This window comes from Tachysurus vachellii, chromosome 4 (assembly GCF_030014155.1).
Source record: "Tachysurus vachellii isolate PV-2020 chromosome 4, HZAU_Pvac_v1, whole genome shotgun sequence".
In the NCBI taxonomy this organism is placed as follows: Eukaryota; Metazoa; Chordata; class Actinopteri; order Siluriformes; family Bagridae; genus Tachysurus; species Tachysurus vachellii.
The window spans coordinates 12,668,961-12,691,439 of NC_083463.1; the positions used below are offsets into that span (position 1 = coordinate 12,668,961).

General features: G+C 37.5%; 1 protein-coding gene across 4 annotated transcripts; it reads left to right on the forward strand.

The window, feature by feature from the left end:
* Positions 1-10,541: 10,541 nt before the first annotated feature.
* Positions 10,542-20,904, forward strand: lrrc8db (leucine rich repeat containing 8 VRAC subunit Db). Of its 4 annotated transcripts, none has more exons than XM_060867802.1 (4): positions 10,542-10,629; positions 11,410-11,455; positions 11,552-11,710; positions 17,599-20,904. In XM_060867802.1, the coding sequence occupies exon 4, from the start codon at positions 17,601-17,603 to the stop codon at positions 20,121-20,123; it is 2,523 nt and encodes an 840-aa protein (XP_060723785.1). In that variant the 5' UTR covers positions 10,542-10,629; positions 11,410-11,455; positions 11,552-11,710; positions 17,599-17,600; the 3' UTR covers positions 20,124-20,904. The 4 variants fall into 4 exon arrangements, with proteins under 4 accessions (XP_060723785.1, XP_060723783.1, XP_060723786.1 ...); XM_060867800.1 differs by having other exon boundaries at positions 10,551-10,629; positions 11,344-11,455; XM_060867803.1 differs by lacking the exon at positions 11,410-11,455 and adding an exon at positions 11,344-11,372 and having other exon boundaries at positions 10,551-10,629.
* Positions 20,905-22,479: the final 1,575 nt, after the last annotated feature.

Below are 22,479 nucleotides of genomic sequence, written 5' to 3' on the forward strand. Positions count from 1 at the left end.
CTGGCTTGTCCAAATGTGCGTTTGCATATCTCAAGCGACTCCGTTTGTGGCGTGTGTGCAGAAAGGTCATCTTTCGCATCACTCTCCTGTACAACTTGTGCAAAGTGCGCTGAATTGTTGAATGATGCACAGTGACACCATCTGCAGCAAGTTGATGTTATAGGTCTTTGGAGGTGGTCTGTGGGCTGTTTTTGACCGTTCTCACCATCCTTCGCCTCTCCAATATTTTACGTGGCTTGCCACTTCTGACCTTCTGACCAAGAACTGTGCCTGGGGTCTTCATTTCCTCACTATGTTCCTCACAGTGGACACTGACAGCTTATATCTCTGCAATAACTTTGTAGCCTTCCCCTAAACCATAATGTTGAACAATCTTTGTTTTCAGGTCATTTGAGAGTTGTTTTGAGGCCTCCATGTTGCTGCTCTTCAGAGGAGAGACAAAGATAACAACAACTTGCAATTGGCCCTAAATACCTTTTCTCATGATTGGATGCACCTCTCTCTGAAGTTCAAGGCTTAATGAGCTCACCAAACCAATTGTGTTCCAATTAATCAGTGCTAAGTAGTTACAGGTATTCAAATCAACAAAATGGCAAGGGTGCCCAAATTTATGCACCTGTCTAATTTGGTTTTGATGCATATTGCACATTTTCTATTAATCCAATAAACCTCAATTCACTACTGAAATATTACCGTGTCCTTCAGTTACTGATAGATCAAAATGAAATTGCTGATTCAAACACCCAAATATTTATAAATGAAAATCATGGAAATTGTCAGGGGTTCTTAAACTTTTGCATAAGACTGTTGGTTAGAATTACATGCAAATGGCAACAAAAATAGCTGCAGGGGTTTGGTAAAGAATGTCAACAGGAGGCTGGTGGGATTAGTCAGACGTTCTTTAAGAACATGTAGGAGTGGAATTGTAAATCTCATTAGCACCTCTAGTGCTTTTAGTTATGTTTATTCATGTAGCCTGAATTGGCCATGAGACCGATTGTAATCAGTAAAAGTGTACTAAACATTTCTGGTCACTGAATTGGTATATTTTATCCATTTTTGGGTCTATTCATTTTCCCCCCGTATGACAAATTGTATACCTTATCAAAAAAAAGGTAAAAAATAAAACCCTTAGAGCTACTGTTTAAAAGATTTAAAGCTACACTACAGGCACCTTTCCAGGTAAAAGGCGCATACTACATTACATATACAAAAGTTGTGTGAATGAGAGTCTCATCGTCCCAGAACAAAATTTAAATATTTCATTTACTTATTTCATTGATTCCATATGAATCATGCAAACTTACAACCACTTCTTGATAGTCATTTTAGACAGAATTTATTGAACATGTTGACTGATTTAATATTGCCTGTATCCTCTAACACTACTAAATGACAAGTGAGTTTGCATCCAATAGTTAGACACAGCTCAGTATGCCATGCCACTCAGTCCGAACGCTTTGGTTGTGAGCGGATGTGTTAGCAATGTCACATGATTTTTAATGTGCTGTCCTGCTTTTAGAAGAAGACGACTGACAGTGTCAGATGCTGAAGCTATTTATGTGCTTGGTGGAATATTACAGATTTCTGTAGAGCTGCAGCTGAGCATGAATGGTGATAATGGACAGTGTTTGTTTGGGTTTGTCAGGTCAGCATTTTCTCTGTGGTTGTGTCTCAGCTAGAGTAAAATGATGTGAAAAATGAAGTGGCGAACATGAACTGGGTTAAGTAATTCAATTATTTATTTATTTTAGTTTTTATTATGCACTTGATGTAGTTCAATCAGTAATGTTTGGTTCCTATATAAATAATGTAGACTGTTGGTTTAATTAAGTACATAGTATTAAGATGCTAAATGAGAGTTTGTGATTGAGTGCATTAAATGCAATTAGACACCAAGATGGCAGCATAACACAATAAAAGGCACCAAGATGGCAGTATAATGCAGTAAAAAAATAAATTCAGCAGCGAGTACATGAACTAGACAAGGGTTTCCTGGATTTTCCCAAAAGGTTTCTTTTCTACACACTTCCTTAAAGCTAGAGTGCATAGTACAGCTTAGTTAAAAAAAGGAAAATCTATATTGGTCATGGAGGAAAATACACTTAAATCCTGGTGTTTCTGAGCTGTTGTTGTATGATCTCAGAGTAATTCAGTCAGAGCTGTCAGGTTTACCAGGGCATTTCACATGAACCGGTCATGCACCACTTCAAATATGACCCATATCATCGTGCCTAAAATAATAATAGAAAAGACCTTTCCCTTCTACCTTTTTTGTTCTGTAGACCTGCTTGAAGGTTATCATGAGACAGAGCCTTGTTGAAAAAGAAAGGCTTCTGTGTTCTATCTAGCATTCAGCACCTGTTACAGTCACATTATTAAGTTTGAAGCTTTTACTCAGTTTTAACACTTCTGTAAAAGCTGGAAGATCTTGATAATATTGGAAAATATAATTAGATTTTCTCTACTGTGCTGCATCCCAAACCACATACTACCATACTGAGTAGTATGTAAGTACACCAATAGTGTGTGTGTGTGTGCGTGTGTGTGTTTGTGTATATATATAAATATTTAGGCATCCTATGTAGTGTGCAGAATGCAGTGTGGACACAGCCCTGAAACATTCATTCATCTTCTACCGCTTATCCGAACTACCTCGGGTCACGGGGAGCCTGTGCCTATCTCAGGTGTCATCGGGCATCAAGGCAGGATACACCCTGGATGGAGTGCCAACCCATCGCAGGGCACACACACACTCACACTCATTCACTCACTAGGGACAATTTTCCAGAGATGCCAATCAACCTACCATGCATGTCTTTGGACCGGGGGAGGAAACCGGAGTACCCGGAGGAAACCCCCGAGGCACGGGGAGAACATGCAAACTCCACACACACAAGGTGGAGGCGGGAATCGAACCCCGACCCTGGAGGTGTGAGGCGAACGTGCTAACCACTAAGCCACCGTGCCCCCAGCCCTGAAACAAAACATTACAAAATATTCTTCAACAAGAAGCTTGCAGTAGCCTTTTAATCCTAGAGAGGGCAACATTTCAAATGTGTGTTTTTGTTGTTGTTTTTTGTTTTGAAATGCTAGGTCTTTTTATAGCTGTAATGCATTAATCACGTAAAAATTAAACTGGACCAACTGAATCCATTATTACTCTAAATAATTATTACATTATATGAGGATATATTTTCTCTAATTTTCTATGCAGAATTTGATTTAGCACTTGTCTGACTCTATTGGGAAAAAAACACATGGTGTTACATTGTGTGTATGTGAGAAAAGCACTTTCCTCACCGCTCAACACCTTGTCTTCACCTCTCCACAGCTCAAAAGCTGGATTAAATTCAAGCACAGTTGTCACAATACTGGAAGTATAACAGTGGAACTTTGGGAGTGGGACAATATGGAGAATTATTATATGAATGTATTGTAAGGAGCTTATGTAAAGCTACCCAAGGAATTTGATTCAAGTTAAAATTGTAAAAAAAAAAAAAAAAAAACGCAATGCAACAAAGTATAGAGAAGAAGCCACAAGCAAAGACCATAGATTCTGGAAAGACGTTGTACTGAGAAATGTTTTAAGACCCTTCTCTCACATTGGAGGGTTTAATAATTGGGGGAATTCCTGATAAGACATTTTTCCTAGCTTTTTCCATTTTTCCTTACCACACTTCCAGTTATGTTGGAAATTGAATGCAGACTACATTTGTTTAGTTTTTTGCTTTTGTGCCTTAGGGAATAAAAAATGTGCTTGTATAGTTCCTGATAGTGTAATGCCAAATTATTACATGCTGGTGCAGTGTGTTTATCATGCTGCCAATGCACACCTCCTGTGCCTTCTTACCTTCTTTGGAAAGAGGGTTTTAATAATGAAAGGGTACAGCCTCATTTCTCAATCTGCTAGAGATTTCATGTCTTTGTGTGCAGAATATGATTGCCTCTGGCTGAGTGTAGTTAAAGCAAAGGGCTTCATCTGGTGTACTAGTTAATGTCTCTGCACTTGAATAAACACTGCCATTCTCTTCAAGCATGGCCAATGAACCTGAGGATTTCATTCAGTCTGCTGTGGGAGAAGTCTTTGTCACTCTGTCTGAAGGTTAAACAATTTAGTCCTGGGCTCATGTGATTGTACAAACATGCAGGGGAACAGTTATGCTGCACTTAAACCTTAAACCACCCACCCACAAAAACTAAGGACAAAGACAAGTGTATCAGTTGTATTTATGCACTGTTAAACTCATGGAATGTTTATTAAACTGTACTTGTCTTCTATTTGTTTGCCTTCAGATAGTTATCACTGTTTTCACATGAGGAAAGCTTATCACTGTAGAAATATCATCACTTATTATGTATGAACTGCTTTTTAAGGACTTGATTATCATGGCCATATTTTTTTTTAACTAAAAAACACTTTGAATCTAGATTACTAGTAGAAATCATTCATTTTGAATAATGGATCTGTATACAATTGTGTTGTAGGAAAATTCAAGCTCTCAACACACAGCATTGTTCATAATGTACAAGGAGCAGAGTCAATGAAAAATGCACATTACAGATCAATTGAAAGTCTATTCTCTGAACGCATGTTGTGTACTTGAACAGAGACTCCTTGTTGCTATTGCCAAAGATCCTTTTTGTTGTCTTTGAGAACACACGCACATGCACCCATTTCCTCAACAGGTTCAGACCACTGCCATCTCATTTGTATTTCGTCTGGTTAGAACTGGCTCAAACCTGCCTATTTAAACAGTATAAGCCGAGATGTCTGTGTGTCTGTGCTTGGAGTTTGTGAGCACAGCAGATTTAGAGCTGGAATGTGTGATTCACATTGTCAGTATGTGTTCTCCTTGCAGTATTAGTTCTACTTGACCTCAGTGCTGCATTCGACACTATAGATCATAACATTCTCCTAGATGGCTTACAAAATTACACAGGTATTCGTGGACAGGCTTTAAGTTGCTTTAGCTCCTACCTGTCTGATCGATACCATTTTTTAGAATTAAATGGTGAATCTTCCAGTTTATTGCCAGTTAATTATGGGTCCCTCAAGGATCAGTCCTACGACCTCTGCTTTTCTTGATATACATTCTTCCGTTAGGGAACATCATTAGAAGACATGGGATTAGTTTTCACTGTTATGCTGACGATACACAGTTATATATCTCATCAAATCCAGATGAAATAGCCTAATAAATTGTCAAAATTAACTCGGTGCGTTAGAGAGATAAAAGATTGGATGAGCTGTACTTTTCTGTTGTTAAACTCCGATAAGACAGAAATACTACTTATTGGTCCAAAAACCAGTACACAGAAACTCTCACAATTCAACTTCCATTTAGAGGGATGAACTGTTACTATTAGCACAACAGTGAAAGACCTGGGTGTTATATTAGACAGCAAATTGTCTTTTGAAAATCATGTCGCGCATACTACAAAAACAGCCTTCTTCCACCTTAGAAATATTGCCAAGCTGAGAAACATCCTCTCTGTATCTGATGCTGAGAAGATATTTTATGCATTCATGACCTCTAGACTGGCCTATTGAAATGCATTACTAGGTGGTTGTCCTGTATCTTTAATAAATAGGCTACAGTTAGTCTAAAATGCAGCTGGCAGATTTCTCACTAGGACAAGAAAGTATGATCATATAACCCCAATTTTATCATCTCTTCACTGGCTACCTCTGGTAGTTCCCACAATTTCTAAGTCTACTAAAGGTGGTAGTGCATTTTCTTATTTAGCTCCCAAACTTTGGAATAGCCTTCCTGATACTGTCCGGGGCTCAGACACACTTTCCCAGTTTAAATGTAGATTAAAAACTCATCGTTTTAGTCAGGCATACACATAATACATCCCATAATATTGTGCACTATTACAGCAGACTTGCAAATATTATGAACAGCAGCTATGTTAATTCCTCTCCACTGCTTCTCTCTTTTTACCCATCCCGAGGCATCCAGAAATTGTACCAGCTCCGATCGTCTTCCATGCGATGAAGATTTTGGACCTCCACTGAGATGAGGCCGACTCGGAGAATCCTGAGGCATCTAGAGATCTACCAGCTCCAGTTGGACTCTGCGATACTATTGACGAGATGTGAACTCCATGTGATCTTTTGCATCAATACAACATTTGTCAGTCTGTATATTTATAATCACACCCTCTAGTGTCACCCATATGAGGATGGGTTCCCCTTTGAGTCTGGTTCCTCTCAAGGTTTCTTCCTTTACCGTCTAAGGGAGTTTTTCCTTGCCACTGCTGCCTGAGTCACCTCAGACTTGCTCATTGGGGATAAATACATACACATTTAAATATATCTAATATTAATCTTGAATTCTGTATTCTATTAATCTTTATATTATTCTTTATATTAACCTTTTGTTCTATGTTTATGTTCTGTAATGCTGCCTTGAGACAATGTCAATTGTAAAAAGCGCTATACAAATAAACTTGAATTGAATTGAATTCTGCTCAACTCTGAGAAAATGAGTTTAAGATCCTTGTTTTATTGTGTTCCTTGTGTTCTCTGAGTTCCCGAGCATATGGTCACCCAAACTGTACAAATGCTGACCACCTCTAAAGTGGAATATATATGTACATGTTATATGGACATGTTTGTAAAGGTTGAGATGCACATTCACAAAACCTGCAGGTGAACCTTTTATGTGGCTTAAGGACATTGTTTTGTAAAACCACAAAACAATGTCCTTGATTTAAAAAACTCACAACCAACTCCTTGATCTCTATGATGGTGTTTGTTTAGGTATGTTCTGGAACAGGTTTATTTATTTGAAGCTCATATGACACTATCCCAGACAGTCAGTTTTAGCTAGAATTCTACACCTATTGAATCTTGTATGTGGGTATAATAAAGAAAGGTTATTTCACACATACACACCATACAAAGTGATATTTAGAATGGCACAGTTAATGGGTGTGAGTTCTCATTGTGGAGGGTTTAGCCTGCTAAAGAATTCAATGGTTAATTTGTGACCTGTCTTTACAATTAGCATAAGATATGCTAATATAATGATGCTGTATTTATACATGGATGCAGTTTTGAAGCCATACAGAACAATGATGTGAAGTACCTAACAGGACTTAAACCCTGGCACGGTATAATTATGCCAGGTAACATGCACCAAAATACTGATAAGCAGTGTTGTAATGTAACGGAGTACAAATACTTCGTTACTGTACTTAAGTAGAAATTACACGTATCTGTACTTTACTTCGCTATTTAAATTTTTGTCAACTTTCACTTTTACTCCACTACATTTCCTAGATAAAATGTATACTTTTACTCCGCTACATTTCCAATAAGCATCTTCGTTACTCGTTACTACAAAATATAATCAGAAGAAATGTGTGCGACTGCAATAAGGGAGGTTTGGCGAATCACTGCTCCTAGATTGCATTACACTCCGCACTCTCTATTTCAGCGTAATGTTGTCAAATGTAGGAGGAGGCACAACTGAAACCGCCATGGAAGCACCTACTGGAGGGAAGGGCATTTACTAAATTCCAGGGGTTTCGTTACCATGACGTAAAGTGGGCGTGTTTCCGGAGGTCTTGGAAAAACGACCTCTTTCAAAAAAAAGAGCATTCTACAAAGGACAAAACAGTCATACAGGTAGATTTATTTTAGAAAACAAATAAACAACCAAAAACTACAGTTATGATTATGGTTAGGGTTAGATTAACAAATAGGCCAGGCCTACCCGATGACGCAATATCTGTTACGCTGTTCTGAAATCCCTGGAAATAAGTGCCTGCCCTACTGGAGGACCTCCCGCTATCGTAGACGACCACCCCGACAATAGTCCAAGATGAGTAAGACTGAATTATGGCAACTTTGAAAACCAGCTTCTTTTGAAGATGAACAGACACCTTTTCAGTTTCAACTAATGACTGGCGTGTTAGAAGCTGCTGGACATAGATGGCCTGTGTGTGTGTGAGATGGTGACCTGGAGAGTAAGCCCATACCACATGACCAAAATGTTCTCCCTACAAGCAGGTCTTTTTTTTTTTTTTTTAAGAAATAAGTTTATTTATTATTTATTTTTCATTTTTACCTGAAGTTCATACAAATGTGAAATTTCTGTTTCTGTTTTTTTTCTTTGTTGTCAGCTCTAAAAATATGCAGTTTGTTCTTTGAACTTGAGAATTGTGCCTGAAAAGTCCTGGAAAAGACTGTGATTTTGATTTTTGATTTTTATGAGTGAGATTAAGATGATATGGGAACCCTGAATATGCTTTATGCTTTACTATAAGAAAGCTACAATAAAGTTCACAATCAAAGTTCTAATTGCTTGCTTTTTTAAAAAAAATACTTTTTACTTTTACTTCAAATACTTAAGTACATTAAATATCAGAAAATTACTTTTGATACTTAAGTACAGAATATATCAGATACTTTAAGACTTTTACTTGAGTAATATTCTAAAAGGTAACTTTCACTTCTACCAAAGTCTTTTTCTAGTACGATACTTGTACTTTTACTCAAGTATTGCTTTCTAATACTTTATACAACACTGCTGATAAGTAAGGTCTTATAATGTTATTTAAAATGATTACGGATATTTTCTAGCAACATATTTAATTTGTTTTGAATTTTCTCATCTGCTAATTCCGAACCACTTGCTAACTCCCCTATCACACAACAACCACCACCCAGGGAGGGTGAGGGCAAGACAAGGACAGATAACTTTCCACTTCTGTAAGTCACCCTGGAAAAGGAAGTCTACTGAGTCTTATCTCCCATCTCATGCTGCGTCACAGAGCAGATGAAATGTCTAACCGCCTTCTTCCACACCAGTGAGTTTACAGGCACTCATGATTGGTTAGTATCCTGATGACTAACAGGGGAGCGAGTAATGATGTCCCTCTCCACCAGAGAACACAGCAAAAAGGATGGTGTAATGTTGCATTCAGCTTGGAATTAAGAAGTCTAATGAACTTGGTGGATTCAAATTACATAGTGGGGAGAAACATGGACGCCTCCAAGAAAGCACATGTTTTGTTAACAAAAGGATGCTTGGTTAACATAAGTGTTCATGAAATTAAAATATTTATTTTCTCAAAACAGTGAACTGTATGGTAAGTATTATAGATTTAAGCTCCTCATGTGCTTATATTGATTGATCTAAAGTAAATATTACTAGAAACTCATTTAAAGTAGAGAAGTGGGTTTTCATTTACCATTGCTGGTATGAACAACAGATGAGCTGCAACAGACGAATTGTTTCCCAACAACCAGCCACTGATCAATAACCAATCGCTGGTCACCACTGATTTCAGTGACCAATCACTAATCATCCTTATTTCCTCAACAACCAATTACTAAACTCTACTGGTCCTGTTGATGAATCAACATGTACAGGAATCTTTTGGTGTGTTGGTGCATAGTAATAATAAAGAAGAAGCAGAAATATAAGAAACAAAATATTATTATTATTATTATTATTATTATTATTATTAATAATAATAATAATAATGTTTATTAACAAAGTTTTACAAAAAAAAAACAAGCAATTGGATGTAAGCAAAATAGAGACATGAATTGTACACTAATGCAGGATGTGCAAAGTGGTCAGTGCAAATATACGATTAGAAATGTTTCATATATTCTAACTGAAAATAAATTAACTTTTCATTAGTGCAGGATATACAATAGTGGACCAGTGTGAGAAAGGAAGGTGCATTAGAACAGTAAGGTTTGCGAACATTAATGTAATGTGTCTGAGCAGTGGTGGGGTAGTTTATTAATGTCAAGATGGCGAAAAACAGACCACGCTGGGTCATGGATGTTGTTGATTAGGCCAGTTGCGGATGGAAAGAAACTGTTTTGGTGGCATGAAGTTTTAGACTTTATAGACCACAGGCTTCTGCCAGAGGGGAGTGCCTCAAAGAGACTGTGTCCAGGATGAGAGGGTCAGCCACAATCTTAACTGCCCGCTTCAGGGTCCTGGAAGTGTACAGATCCTGAAGAGGTGGTAGATTGTAGCCGATCACCTTCTCGGCAGCGCGAAAGACTCTCTGCATTCTGCTCTTGCCTTTGCCAGTGGCAGCAGAGTACCAGATGGTGATGGAGGAGGTGAGTATAGACTCAGCAATGGAGGTGTAGAAGTGCACCATCATAGCCTTTGGTAGGATAAACTTCAGCTGCCACAGGAATCCATCCGCTGCTGTGCTTTTCTTTTTAAATTTATTTATTTTTCAATATAGCTTTCCAAACTAAAATTTGTGCTTTGTGAATAAATAAATGGTTGGTTTGAACATTTTAAACACATAAATAAGTAGTTTCTGTGACCATAATCAAAAAACTTAATTATAATAAGAAATAATGTATAATCTAATTTAGATAATCTAAGAAGAATTTAATCTTCTAGTCTGATTTGAGGTCATTGATGGCAAAAGTGTTATTTATTTATTTATTTTGAAACTATTTTGAACTTCTTTCTTCATTTTTTCCTTTGTGGATTAGAGGTTTCAGTGTTCCAGACGATGCAGAACAAAGGAGTGTAAAACGTGTAAAAACGTGTAAAAGTCACCTGTTATGGACAGGACACTTCCTAGGAAAGGTTTCTGAGCTCGTGCTGTACTTCTCTTCGCTTGCTCGTGAGTAATCATTAAGTTTGTTCCTTCAACTCCACTTTTATCATTATGCATGCTTAATTGTTGCCATAAGCAAAAGATAATTGAATATTGTCGGTTTATACTTAAAGGTGCGGTTTCTGATGTGATACAATCTCAACAAGACATAAATCATAAATCCGATATTGTTCTCTAGATGAATCTGTTTTTATAAAAATTCTTTTGTAAAAAAAATGCAAAAAAAGTGCAAAAAACAAACAAAATAAAAACAATAAAACAGTTAACTTGCTCTATTATTCATTCATTTGTTAATAATTAATGAGTCATTTTGCATCAGACTTACCTACCTCATTTTTAGGGTTATCGTTAATTTAGTGTCACACTGAATATTAAAACCAACCAACAAACAAAAAAAAAATAAAAAGCTTGATTTATAAACCATGTAATATTTCTATTCACTTGTTTATGAGTGCCGGGGCTGAATTCCAAATAACTCCATACTCCCTACACAAGCGCACTCCATAGCGCATGGAATAAAAAATTCCAAACCCTCCCTAGCGCACTCCATCTCCAACAAGGTGCCGTTTGTACTTCATCCCGGATTTTGTAAACTTAAGCACCTCCCCGATAGACTTCCTGTATGTAACCATAAATTGTTTCATTTATTTCTTGTTGATACAGTCCTGCTCTTTCTTTTCTCTACATGTTCCGTGCTCGCATGGCTATGGATGATTGTAGCTTGCTAAAAATGGCCACGTTGGATTGAGGTGAGTGTTTTGTTTTTTTAATCTAATTCAACGCGAGGTTGGAGGAAGGAGAAGCGGAGGCGTCAACAAACTGGTGCAGACTGGTTAGTACCGACTACTGCATGTAGGAGAAGACAGAGGACGGGGCAAGGTGTTCGTGTTCGACACATAAATGGTTCCATTGTCATTTTCTTTACTAGGGAAGAAACGTCCATTTGTTTTCCAGTCATCTCTCCACCCTTAGAATGAGGACTGTAAAGGACAAGGCTGTGCTTTGCGTTGCGCAGTATTGTCACTACGCCAAGATGGAAATGAGATAGTGGATGGTGGGTCATAAGCAGGATACGCTTTAGGATGCAGTAAGTAATCTGTTTTTATATATGATTAACCGGTTTGTATTGATTCTGGTCATTTTTCCTGTGAAATTCCAGAATACAGAAGCTCTATGAGGTGGGTATGAAACCTGATACTGAACACCTGCATGCCTTCAAGCGCTTATTCTAATGAAACATTCTGTACTGCCTTGTTTTAGGCTACTTGTGCTTTATTACACTTAACTATGTATTTACTCGTCACTCAGACAAGTAATACTACACAAACAAACACAAATATAGTCAGGGTTTTACAAGTAGCATGCAACAGCACCTAATAGTTTTCAGCTGGACCCTGTTTGATATGATACGTTGTGATAGAGTATAAAGATATAATATAACACTTAATTTATTGTTATTTCTGACTTATGACTACCTGAAGTGACTTTAGACACTGTCATTTTTAGGACATATATACAGTCTACTTGAATGAATGAATGGAATTATTCACTTGTTGTGACTGCATGATGCAATTATCCAATAGGATTTTATTTTAAAAAGGTAGCAGAATCATCATGCACACTTTCAGGGATTTTCTTTCACCATCCCAGTCATTGTTATCAAACAACACCTTGACCTGTAGACACTGCTAGATTGATCTGAAAACTCTCCAATCACATTGTGTTCCTCTGCCTGAGCTCTTCACTGGTCTGCTTATGGTGTTCCCCACAATGATTTAATCAGCTTGCACGTACTTGAACAGCTGTGATTTGTTACCACTTGTGCCACTTTAAAGGGCTATGAAAGACTCCACAAATCAGTACATCTGGTACAGCCAGTGACCTAGATAAGAGAGAGAAAACCAAGGGGTTAAACAAGGCTCCACGGTTATACACACACACACACACACACACACACACACACACACGTGGGTACAACATTAGAGTGCCCAACACCATGAAGCAGTTAAAGCTATTGCATAACGTTGCCACAGATGATGAGATTTCCTGTGTTGATCTTCAGTTCTCTCTGTAAGCTCTGAACACCTAAACTGGTAAGATTAGATTCATTTACTGATTATCAGTTGTAGCCTAGATCTGCATCGATATAGAGATTCTGTCATGTATTCTCCTTAGAGAAGGTGATCACATAGATCTGTCCACTGTTTGACAGCCCAATAAAAGTAGGACAAATGGCATATAGAGCTTTTGCACTGATTACAGATCATAATATCTGTAAGAATATTGCAAATTGTGGCTTAAAATCCTTAGAAGTTAATGCATTGAGAAACTGTATCCACACACTCACATGTTTTGTGGAGATATTATTACCTCCCCTGTAAATAATATTTCTCAACTGCTCCTTTTAGAATCATTTTTCAGAAGCACATATCCTGACAAAGATCAAGCAATGCTGCATGATGGGGAATGTCTTACTTTGATGATTTATATAACTTATTGAGAGTGTGGCATGTGACCTGATTATAGATGGGGCAGCATGACTTTGCCATTTAAGAGAATAAATGATATCCATCTTTTTATTTTTTTTTAATTATTTTTTATTTTTTTCTGATCGGCAGCATCTGACGTGCATTTTGCTCTTCAATCATAAATGAAGTTCTATTTGTAAAGAGCATACATTATGGTAGAGTATGAAAAATAATTATTGACAAATACAATAAACACTTACAGTATGTTGCATTCAAGTCAGATCTATAAATGGCGGTTAATATGGTTATTAATAATTTGACTCAATGGTAGCTGAGTGGTTTCATTACTCAGTGTTGTGAAGCTTTGCAGAGTAAATCAGAAGAGCTTTTGTTTTCACTCTTCTGTCCTGCCTCATTTTTATGTTGTTTTAGACCAAATTGTGTGACAAATGAGTCAATTCATTTAGAGGCCAGGGACTAGTTTTGAGAGCAACATTGCTCCTATGCAGGCACGGTGGCTTAGTGGTTAGCACGTTCGCCTCACACCTCCAGGGTCGGGGTTCGATTCCCGCCTCCGCCTTGTGTGTGTGGAGTTTGCATGTTCTCCCCCGTGCCTTGGGGTTTCCTCTGGGTACTCCGGTTTCCTCCCCCGGTCCAAAGACATGTATGGTAGGTTGATTGGCATCTCTGGAAAATTGTCCCTAGTGTGTGATTGTGTGTGTGTGCCCTGCGATGGGTTGGCACTCCGTCCAGGGTGTATCCTGCCTTGATGCCCGATGACGCCTGAGATAGGCACAGGCTCCCTGTGACCCGAGGTAGTTCGGATAAGCGGTAGAAGATGAATGAATGAATGAATTGCTCCTATGCAAACTAGGATTTTTTTTTTTAGAAGCTAGCAAGTCTGAGCAAGGAAAAAAAAATTCATGAGATCTTAACTTGCATGCTCATTAGGATCGGTCTGTTTCTGATCTTGTAATGTCTGGTCATCCGAGGACACTTATTTAGGAGGCAATGTTCCAAAAGTGTACAACTTAAATGAAAACAGTTGACCAACTAGAGACCAACCAACCAGACCAACTAGAGCCTTACATTTTAAACATGTTAAAGTTCACAGCTCATTAGCATTAATGGATCTGTGCCTTTCATGCATCTATACTTTGGAATTCTGAGAACTAAACCTTCATTTAAAATATCAGTAAGTATCTGTAGTCTCATATCCTGTCTAAATATCTATATTTTTCTACATTCTTGGCTAGCTCCAGTGCCGATTAGTTCCGATTCCACTATTTTTAGAAAGCCCCTTTTGGGCTGTTTAATATATTGTTTGCTTTAGAATACACTGAATAAATTTGCCTACTATATAAGGAATAAGCTCTATTTATATCCACTCATCTATGATGAGACCTCATCATATCTGCATTAAGTATCAGTATACCAGCATTTAATACAATAGCACTATAGTAAATTGAAGCAGTTACTTGGTCATAATGTGATTGTATTTTACAGTATGTCCCTATTATGTTACATTGTATAGGCCTTGTTTATTTAACATGAGGCTTTTTACTGCAGTGCAATACTGTATGGTAAAATATTTAAACCATGTTTTGTCTATAACATGTATTTCTAACTAGTCGTCTTGGATATTTGGTGCTGTTTTGAGTATTAAATAAGTCTAGCGCCAGTAAAAGAGACTGATAATGAGTCAGTCTGATGTGTAAAGAGTGAGATAATTAAGCTGGGTGTCTAAAATCGCTATTGTCACAATGCAACAGTATGTGTCACTATTACGTACTGTCTGTCTGGTTGTTGTGAGCTATATTTCTTTCAAGTTTTTTAATGGCAGGCATCTTTTATTACAGAAACTTCAAAAGTTTTGCCTTTTAACAGAAGTCTGCTAACTGAGATGACGACTCTTTAAAGACATAGACATTAAGTCATTTTCACGTGGAGCCTTGCTTTTTTTTTTCTTTGATCAGAGAACAGGGAAGAGAACAGAGAACATTTTCTCCCCAAATAAGTTTTTAAAGCACGAATGTCTGTCACATTGTCCCGGTGAAGAGACTTCATGTCCCTTTTACTCTATAAACAAATCCTACATTAATGGGATAATTCTATGCAGATGGTGATTGTGTGTTTCAACAACTGGTTGGTTGTTGTTTTTAATTTATTCGTTGTCTTTCTGTGCAGTAATCAATATAATTTCATTTAATTATGCATTAGTTAATGAACACTTGTAGGATTGTTTACTCCTGTTCTAGCACCGACTAAATTATTCTGCAAGCACATGTTGCATTTTCTTCTGGTTTATAGGTTGGAGAGGCTTATTTGAGTATATCATTCAGACATGCAAATCCCATTCACATCTTTAACTGCTCTGTGTCCAGCTGTCTAGACATCAAGGCCATCTTAATGTACTGTACAAAAGAGGATAAGACCTTACAAAGGAAAAGCAAAGAACAAAGTAATGTCTTGAATGGTTAGTGCAGTGAGGGGAAAAGAACGTGGCTGCTGTAGGTGATGCAGGTCTTGACATGCACTTTAGATCTCAGAGTGGAAAATATGCAGGACCTCAACTGCTTCCTGCAGCAATTCCTTACACTATTTGTACTGGGAGGGTTGTGGCCCAGGAAGTAATTGTACAACCCATAGCCTCTTTTCCACTGAATGATTAAACTCTTACAAATTGCCACATTGTGTGTATCTTATGAGTAGTTACTGTTTCCAAGTTTATTTGCCATGCCTATAAAGCAGGACTAGGCAGTTTTAACTAAAAAGGCAAATGGAATAGGTGGAAATAGGTGGACCCGAGTGCTTTTTCCTAATCAGTTTAAATTATTTTTATTATTACATGTGTGAAACAGGATGCCAAAACATATTGATCTAAAAGACTTGCATACAGTACCATTCCAAACCCATTCCAACATCAACTAGAAGGAGACTAGAACACCAGGATGTTGGCCTTCAGCTAAAAGAAAAATTTCCAAGAATGAACTAAAAGACTGAAATGGGAGGGGATCTTTACTGTATGTTCCAAGTACTGTGTCTAGGTACAAATTAGTGACTCGGTACGAATTTGAATCTTGGTAGAATATTGCATAGAATTACATTAAAACATGTTTATGATTGCAGAACTATTTTGAATAGTGCTATAAGTACATTGTTGTTTGTGCTCTTTATTTGAGTTAATCAGAGACCCTGCTGTCAGTTCATTGAAAACAGTTTTCATAAACAAAAACAACAAAACATTAAGTCTACTTGCAAAGAATTTTTGTCTTAATGCAAAAGAGGCTAATGAACAAAGGAAATGTATTTAAATAATGAGCATTTCTACTCCAGTAAGACTAACTATAAAAATATTTCTTTTGCTCCTATAACAAATGCTTTATACTTTGTAATTTTCTTTTTGCCATTTTGAAATTGTGTTCTTCTTTGAATTTGATCTTATGCCCGGAGGAGGGAAAGTCTCAGGCTTCACGACACGGCTCAAAATTTGATAATACATGAAAACATTATTTTTGGCCAGTCCACCACTGCAGCAAGCAATGTGTGAGTGTGAGTGTGTGTGTTTTTTGTTTTTTTAATAGTTTTGGATTGATGATACAAACAAGTGTTATATAGTTGGTTAAGCATTTGCAATCTGAAGGGCTCTCTCATGGAAACTGATACTGGGCTGAGCCTTAACACCCTACTGTCTCCTTTATAAATGTTTATCTTAATGCATTTCATACCGTTAGGTGTGGACTACACCCAAGTCCTGGCAAATGGTTGCTGGCAAATTACTTAGCAATTAGAGTTAATTATAAAAATACATACATACATACATACATACATACACACACACACACACACACACACACACACACACACATATATATATTGCATACTGCATATTTTGCATATATATATACGATTTGGTGTCTTTCTCTCAGAGGTCAGTGAAAACAAACTACGTGAAATCAGCTTGAATCACGAGTGGACATTCGAGAAGTTACGACAACACGTGACACGGAACGCTCAAGACAAGTTAGAGCTCCATTTGTTTATGCTCTCAGGTGTTCCCAACACAGTGTTTGACCTCACTGACTTGGAAATATTGAAGCTTGAGCTAATCCCCGAAGCACGGATAAAATTCAGTATATATCAGAGGAAGGAATTTTTAAAAATGAAATTTATTACATATCATAAATGTATGTAATTTTAATTTTCAAAAAGTAGTATAATAAAGCAAATTTTATATAAAAGGATTTATGTAAACTAGCATAACAAGAATATTAATATTTACCACTTATCTGCTTTGTGTTGGATATTTCAGAACAATGTGTGTATATATAGATCAGGCTTATGCATATAGTTCAGAATCTGGTGAAGACACTCTTTATGTAAACCCAGATTTAATTGTGCAATAGTGCCTAAAACTATATTTAACTCAATTGTGGGTATATAGAATCTTAGCTATTAAAAACAGTCACTGAAATGCTCATCAGTGGTGTTCTGTTCTTTCCCATAGGAATGTTCACCCTCACTGAAGTTGCTTCTCTGAACGACATCCAACCAACCTATCGCATTCTGAAACCATGGTGGGATGTGTTCATGGACTATTTGGGCATCGTAATGCTTATGGTGGCAATATTTGCTGGGACGATGCAGTTAACCAAAGACCAGGTTGTTTGCTTGCCTGTTCTGGATTCATGGGAAGAGTCTGTCACCACACAGAAGCCACCAGAAACAGCTTCTGGCCTTGGGACAGGAGGAAACAGAGTGACATTAGCAGCTGCACCTTTAACGGGCAAAGGCCAGCCTGACACAGTTGTCCACCAACTGCATTTCTCTCAGCAAGCTACCATACATCCTCAGCCAACTGGGGTGAAAACTAACATGGACTATCAGCAGTATGTCTTTGTCAACCAGATGTGCTACCATATTGCTCTTCCCTGGTATTCAAAATACTTTCCCTATCTTGCTCTCATTCACACAATTGTCCTCATGGTCAGCAGTAACTTTTGGTTCAAGTATCCAAAGACTTGTTCAAAAATTGAGCATTTTGTGTCAATTTTGGGGAAATGTTTTGAGTCCCCATGGACCACTAAAGCATTGTCTGAGACGGCTTGTGAAGACTCAGAGGAGAATAAACAAAGGATGACAGGAGGACTCTCCTTACCGAAGCATTTATCCACCAGCAGTGAGGAGGGGAGTCCAAGCCCATCCACACCAATGCTGGGAAAAAACAGTGTTAAATTTTCCACTGAAAAGCCTGTTATTGAGGTTCCAAGCATGACCATATTGGATAAGAAAGATGGTGAGCAAGCCAAGGCACTTTTTGAAAAAGTGAGGAAGTTTCGTGTGCATGTTGAGGACAGTGACTTGATCTACAAACTCTACGTCGCTCAAACTATAATTAAGACGGTCAAGTTCATTTTGATCTTGTGTTACACAACAACATTTGTTGCATACATTGATTTTGAGCATGATTGCAAACCAGATGTAAAACATTTAACTGGCTACACCAAATTTCAGTGTACTCATAATATGGCATTCATGTTAAAAAAGCTGCTCATTAGCTACATTGCCATCATTTGTGTTTATGGCTTGGTATGCATTCACACTCTTTTTTGGTTATTCAGACGCCCTCTGAAGGAGTACTCATTTGAGAAGGTGAGAGAGGAGAGCAGTTTTAGTGACATACCAGATGTAAAGAATGACTTTGCATTCCTCTTGCACATGGTAGACCAGTATGACCAGTTATACTCTAAACGATTTGGTGTCTTTCTCTCAGAGGTCAGTGAAAACAAACTACGAGAAATCAGCTTGAATCACGAGTGGACATTCGAGAAGTTACGACAACACGTGACACGGAACGCTCAAGACAAGTTAGAGCTCCATTTGTTTATGCTCTCAGGTGTTCCCAACGCAGTGTTTGACCTCACTGACTTGGAAATATTGAAGCTTGAGCTAATCCCCGAAGCACGGATAACGGCAAAGATTTCCCAGATGACCAACCTTCAAGAACTACATTTATATCACTGCCCTTCCAAAGTTGAGCAGACTGCATTCAGTTTTCTCCGTGATCACCTACGGTGCCTTCATGTCAAGTTTACAGATGTTGCAGAGATACCCCAATGGGTTTACTTGTTGAAGAACTTGAGGGAGCTCTACTTATTAGGACACCTCAACTCTGAAAATAACAAAATGATTGGCTTGGAATCCCTCAGGGACCTGAGGCATCTGAAAGTGCTACATCTGAAGAGCAACCTTACTAAGGTCCCAACAAACATAACAGACTTAGCCCCACATTTGATCAAACTTGTGGTGCATAATGATGGTACTAAGCTCTTGGTATTGAATAGTTTGAAAAAGATGATGAATCTTGCTGATCTTGAGTTGCATAATTGTGAACTGGAAAGGATACCACATGCCATTTTTAGTTTGACAAATCTGCAGGAGCTAGACTTGAAATCCAACAATATTCGCACTATTGAGGAGGTCATCAGCTTCCAACACCTAAAAAGGCTGACTTGCCTCAAACTTTGGCACAACAAAATTATCACCATTCCACTGTCCATAGGTCAAGTAAAGAACCTTGAGTCCCTTTATCTTTCTCACAACAAACTAGAGTCTTTGCCTGCACCTTTGTTTAGTTTACCTAAGCTAAGGTATTTGGACTTGAGTTACAACGCTGTTGTTGTGATTCCAATAGAGGTAGGATTCCTGCAGAACCTCCAGCACTTTGCCATCACAGGAAACAAGGTGGAAGTGGTGCCAAAGCACCTGTTCAAATGCACCAAGCTGCGTACATTGTGTTTGGGCCAAAATTGTATCTCGTCACTACCAGAGAAAATTGGCCAGCTGGTGCAGCTGATACATCTAGAGTTAAAGGGAAACTGTCTGGACCGCCTTCCAGCTCAGCTTGGACAGTGCAGACTCTTGCGCCGAAGTGGTTTGATTGTGGAGGATCACCTGTTTGACTCCCTGCCGATAGAGGCCAAAGACAGCATTAATCAGGAAAGTAATGCGACATATGCTAATGGAATGTAGGAGTTTAGTAGTGAACAGTCTCTATATCTCCCTCTGCTGGTCATTTGTCCAAAAACCAGAATCCATGATAAATGGAATTATACACAGTTGGCACAATGTTTTTCTTTATTACCATGGTTTGTACAAGTTGGTCAAGATGGTGGCTGAGGACTCGTTGCAACTAAATTAAATGCTTTAAACAATCGGAATTAACAAAGCATATTAGAGTTGATTCTGTTGTCTACAGTAAGTAGTAGAACATATCTGATGTACTAACAAATCTTGGTGATTTGAATGGAAATGTTTTAAAAACAATGATTTACTCTGTTTGCAATATTTTCAATTCCCTGATACAAAGACAACCATTGTATGTTTCAAATGCAAACTGCTCTTTTTGCACTCTTTCATGTTTGTTGATTATGCCGCCATGTTTTGTATTCTAACTAAGAGCTTTCCACACAGTACAACCCACATTGTGGTGCAGTTACTGACTGTATTTATTAATTTTGAAAGAAATCTGGAAATGAAAAATATTTGTGTATGACAACAAATTATAAGGAACCATTAGTGCACCCAATGCATGGTCTTTGCTGCTCATTACACTTTAGCATAAAATGATTGTTCTCATAATTAGACATACTATTCTACTTCCACATGTTAGCCAGAAGACATGTATAAGATCAGAATTTATGTTAAAACCTTCTGCTACACATTGTAATGATTACTCTTAAGTGGCAATACAAATGCTTGTACTTTATAAATTTTTTTGCTTCATAAAAGGTTTACCCACTGTTTTCAGTTACCAGCTACTCTATATGCCACTTCATGTTCAGATTAGACATGAACTTGACAAATATTCATGACATGTATGTACATGTTCAATGTGCAATATCTCACATTTATAAAATTACAAGTGCAATACTAGCACAAGTAAATGCCAAATCTATAGCATCAGAAGGTGACTGGACCAGTCAAACACAGCAGAAAGTAATTTATGTGAAATCAGCATTCTGCACATTTTTAAATTGTATATATTATCACAGTTATAAAATATATAAAAGTTATTTATATTCCTAATATTATTTGATTGCTCATAACATTTAAAATTTTTAAAGGTAATATTGAATTTACAGTATTATCACATTCTCAGATCTGAATTCTCTAATCTAATTGCTCAGAAGGTGTTAATTAATTTTGCTTAGCAGCAGCTTTGACAGTAGTAACACATTCACAAGGACTTGCTTATGCACCACATAATCTAAGAACAAATTATAATTGTGTATATAAGAACTGTTCTGTTATTTAACAGTGAAAAACAAATGATCATTGATATTGTATAGCTTTTCTTAACATTTGTGGAAGGGGTCTTTGGTGTCAGTGCTTTGGAACCGCTAGTACATTTTCCTCCAAAAGAGAACCTTCAGAACAGAAGACTTCACACTTTCCAGTTGCTTGGTAACATGACAGGTTGGTTTTTCTGCATCTATTGAAGAAAGACAAAGATGACAGGCTGGTGTATAGCTACAACAATATAAGTGATAACATTATATGTAGTTAAAAACAGTTAACAGCACTATGTTATTCTTTAATAAATACATTTTTGTAGTATAAGAAGAATAAAACAATCAGGACATGCTGGGTCACCGTTACAAGAAGTTGAATATTTTCCTATAACAACATGTCCTTTAGTGGTTAATTCTTGAATGTTTTTGCTGGCTCATTTTTAGCATTGCAGTATGACAGTTGAGCACAACATGCATCTAGGGTTCATTCAATTCAATTTCAAAAAGCCTACATGTCCGGTTATGACACATTTCCTGGGTTAAGTTCTATAGCATCTAATTCCAGAAAAGGTCATTTCATAATAAAGTCTTGTTTATTTCAAATTTTATTGAGCAATTTGGAAGTATACAATTATGTACAATTGTTCTATAGCTTCTGACATCTCTAACAGCTGTAGCACACTGGACAAGAGCTTGCTGCCAGCACTCAATTTACTAGTACTTACTCCTGGAGAATGGGAGTGCTGGAAGAACCAGAAAAGGAAATTATTTTTGTGTGGTCTGCAGAGACAGTGAGTAGGGACTGCAAATTAGGCTTTGGGGTTTTATTGTCTTGATGTTGCAAAGCTACACCCTGTTGTCACTGGCACACAGCTATTCCTCAGTGTACTAACTACACACAATTATGTGAGATACAGACATCCTGTAATGATTTATCATTTTGATATATTATCTCAGTGTCATAACTATGCTTCACTAGCTATTTATTTACATACTGACCCACTGACTTACACACATACTTGGATAATTCTCTAATTTTTACTACAAGTAGGCCAGCACTGTTATAGTAAACCCAATTTTCTACAAAGTAAACT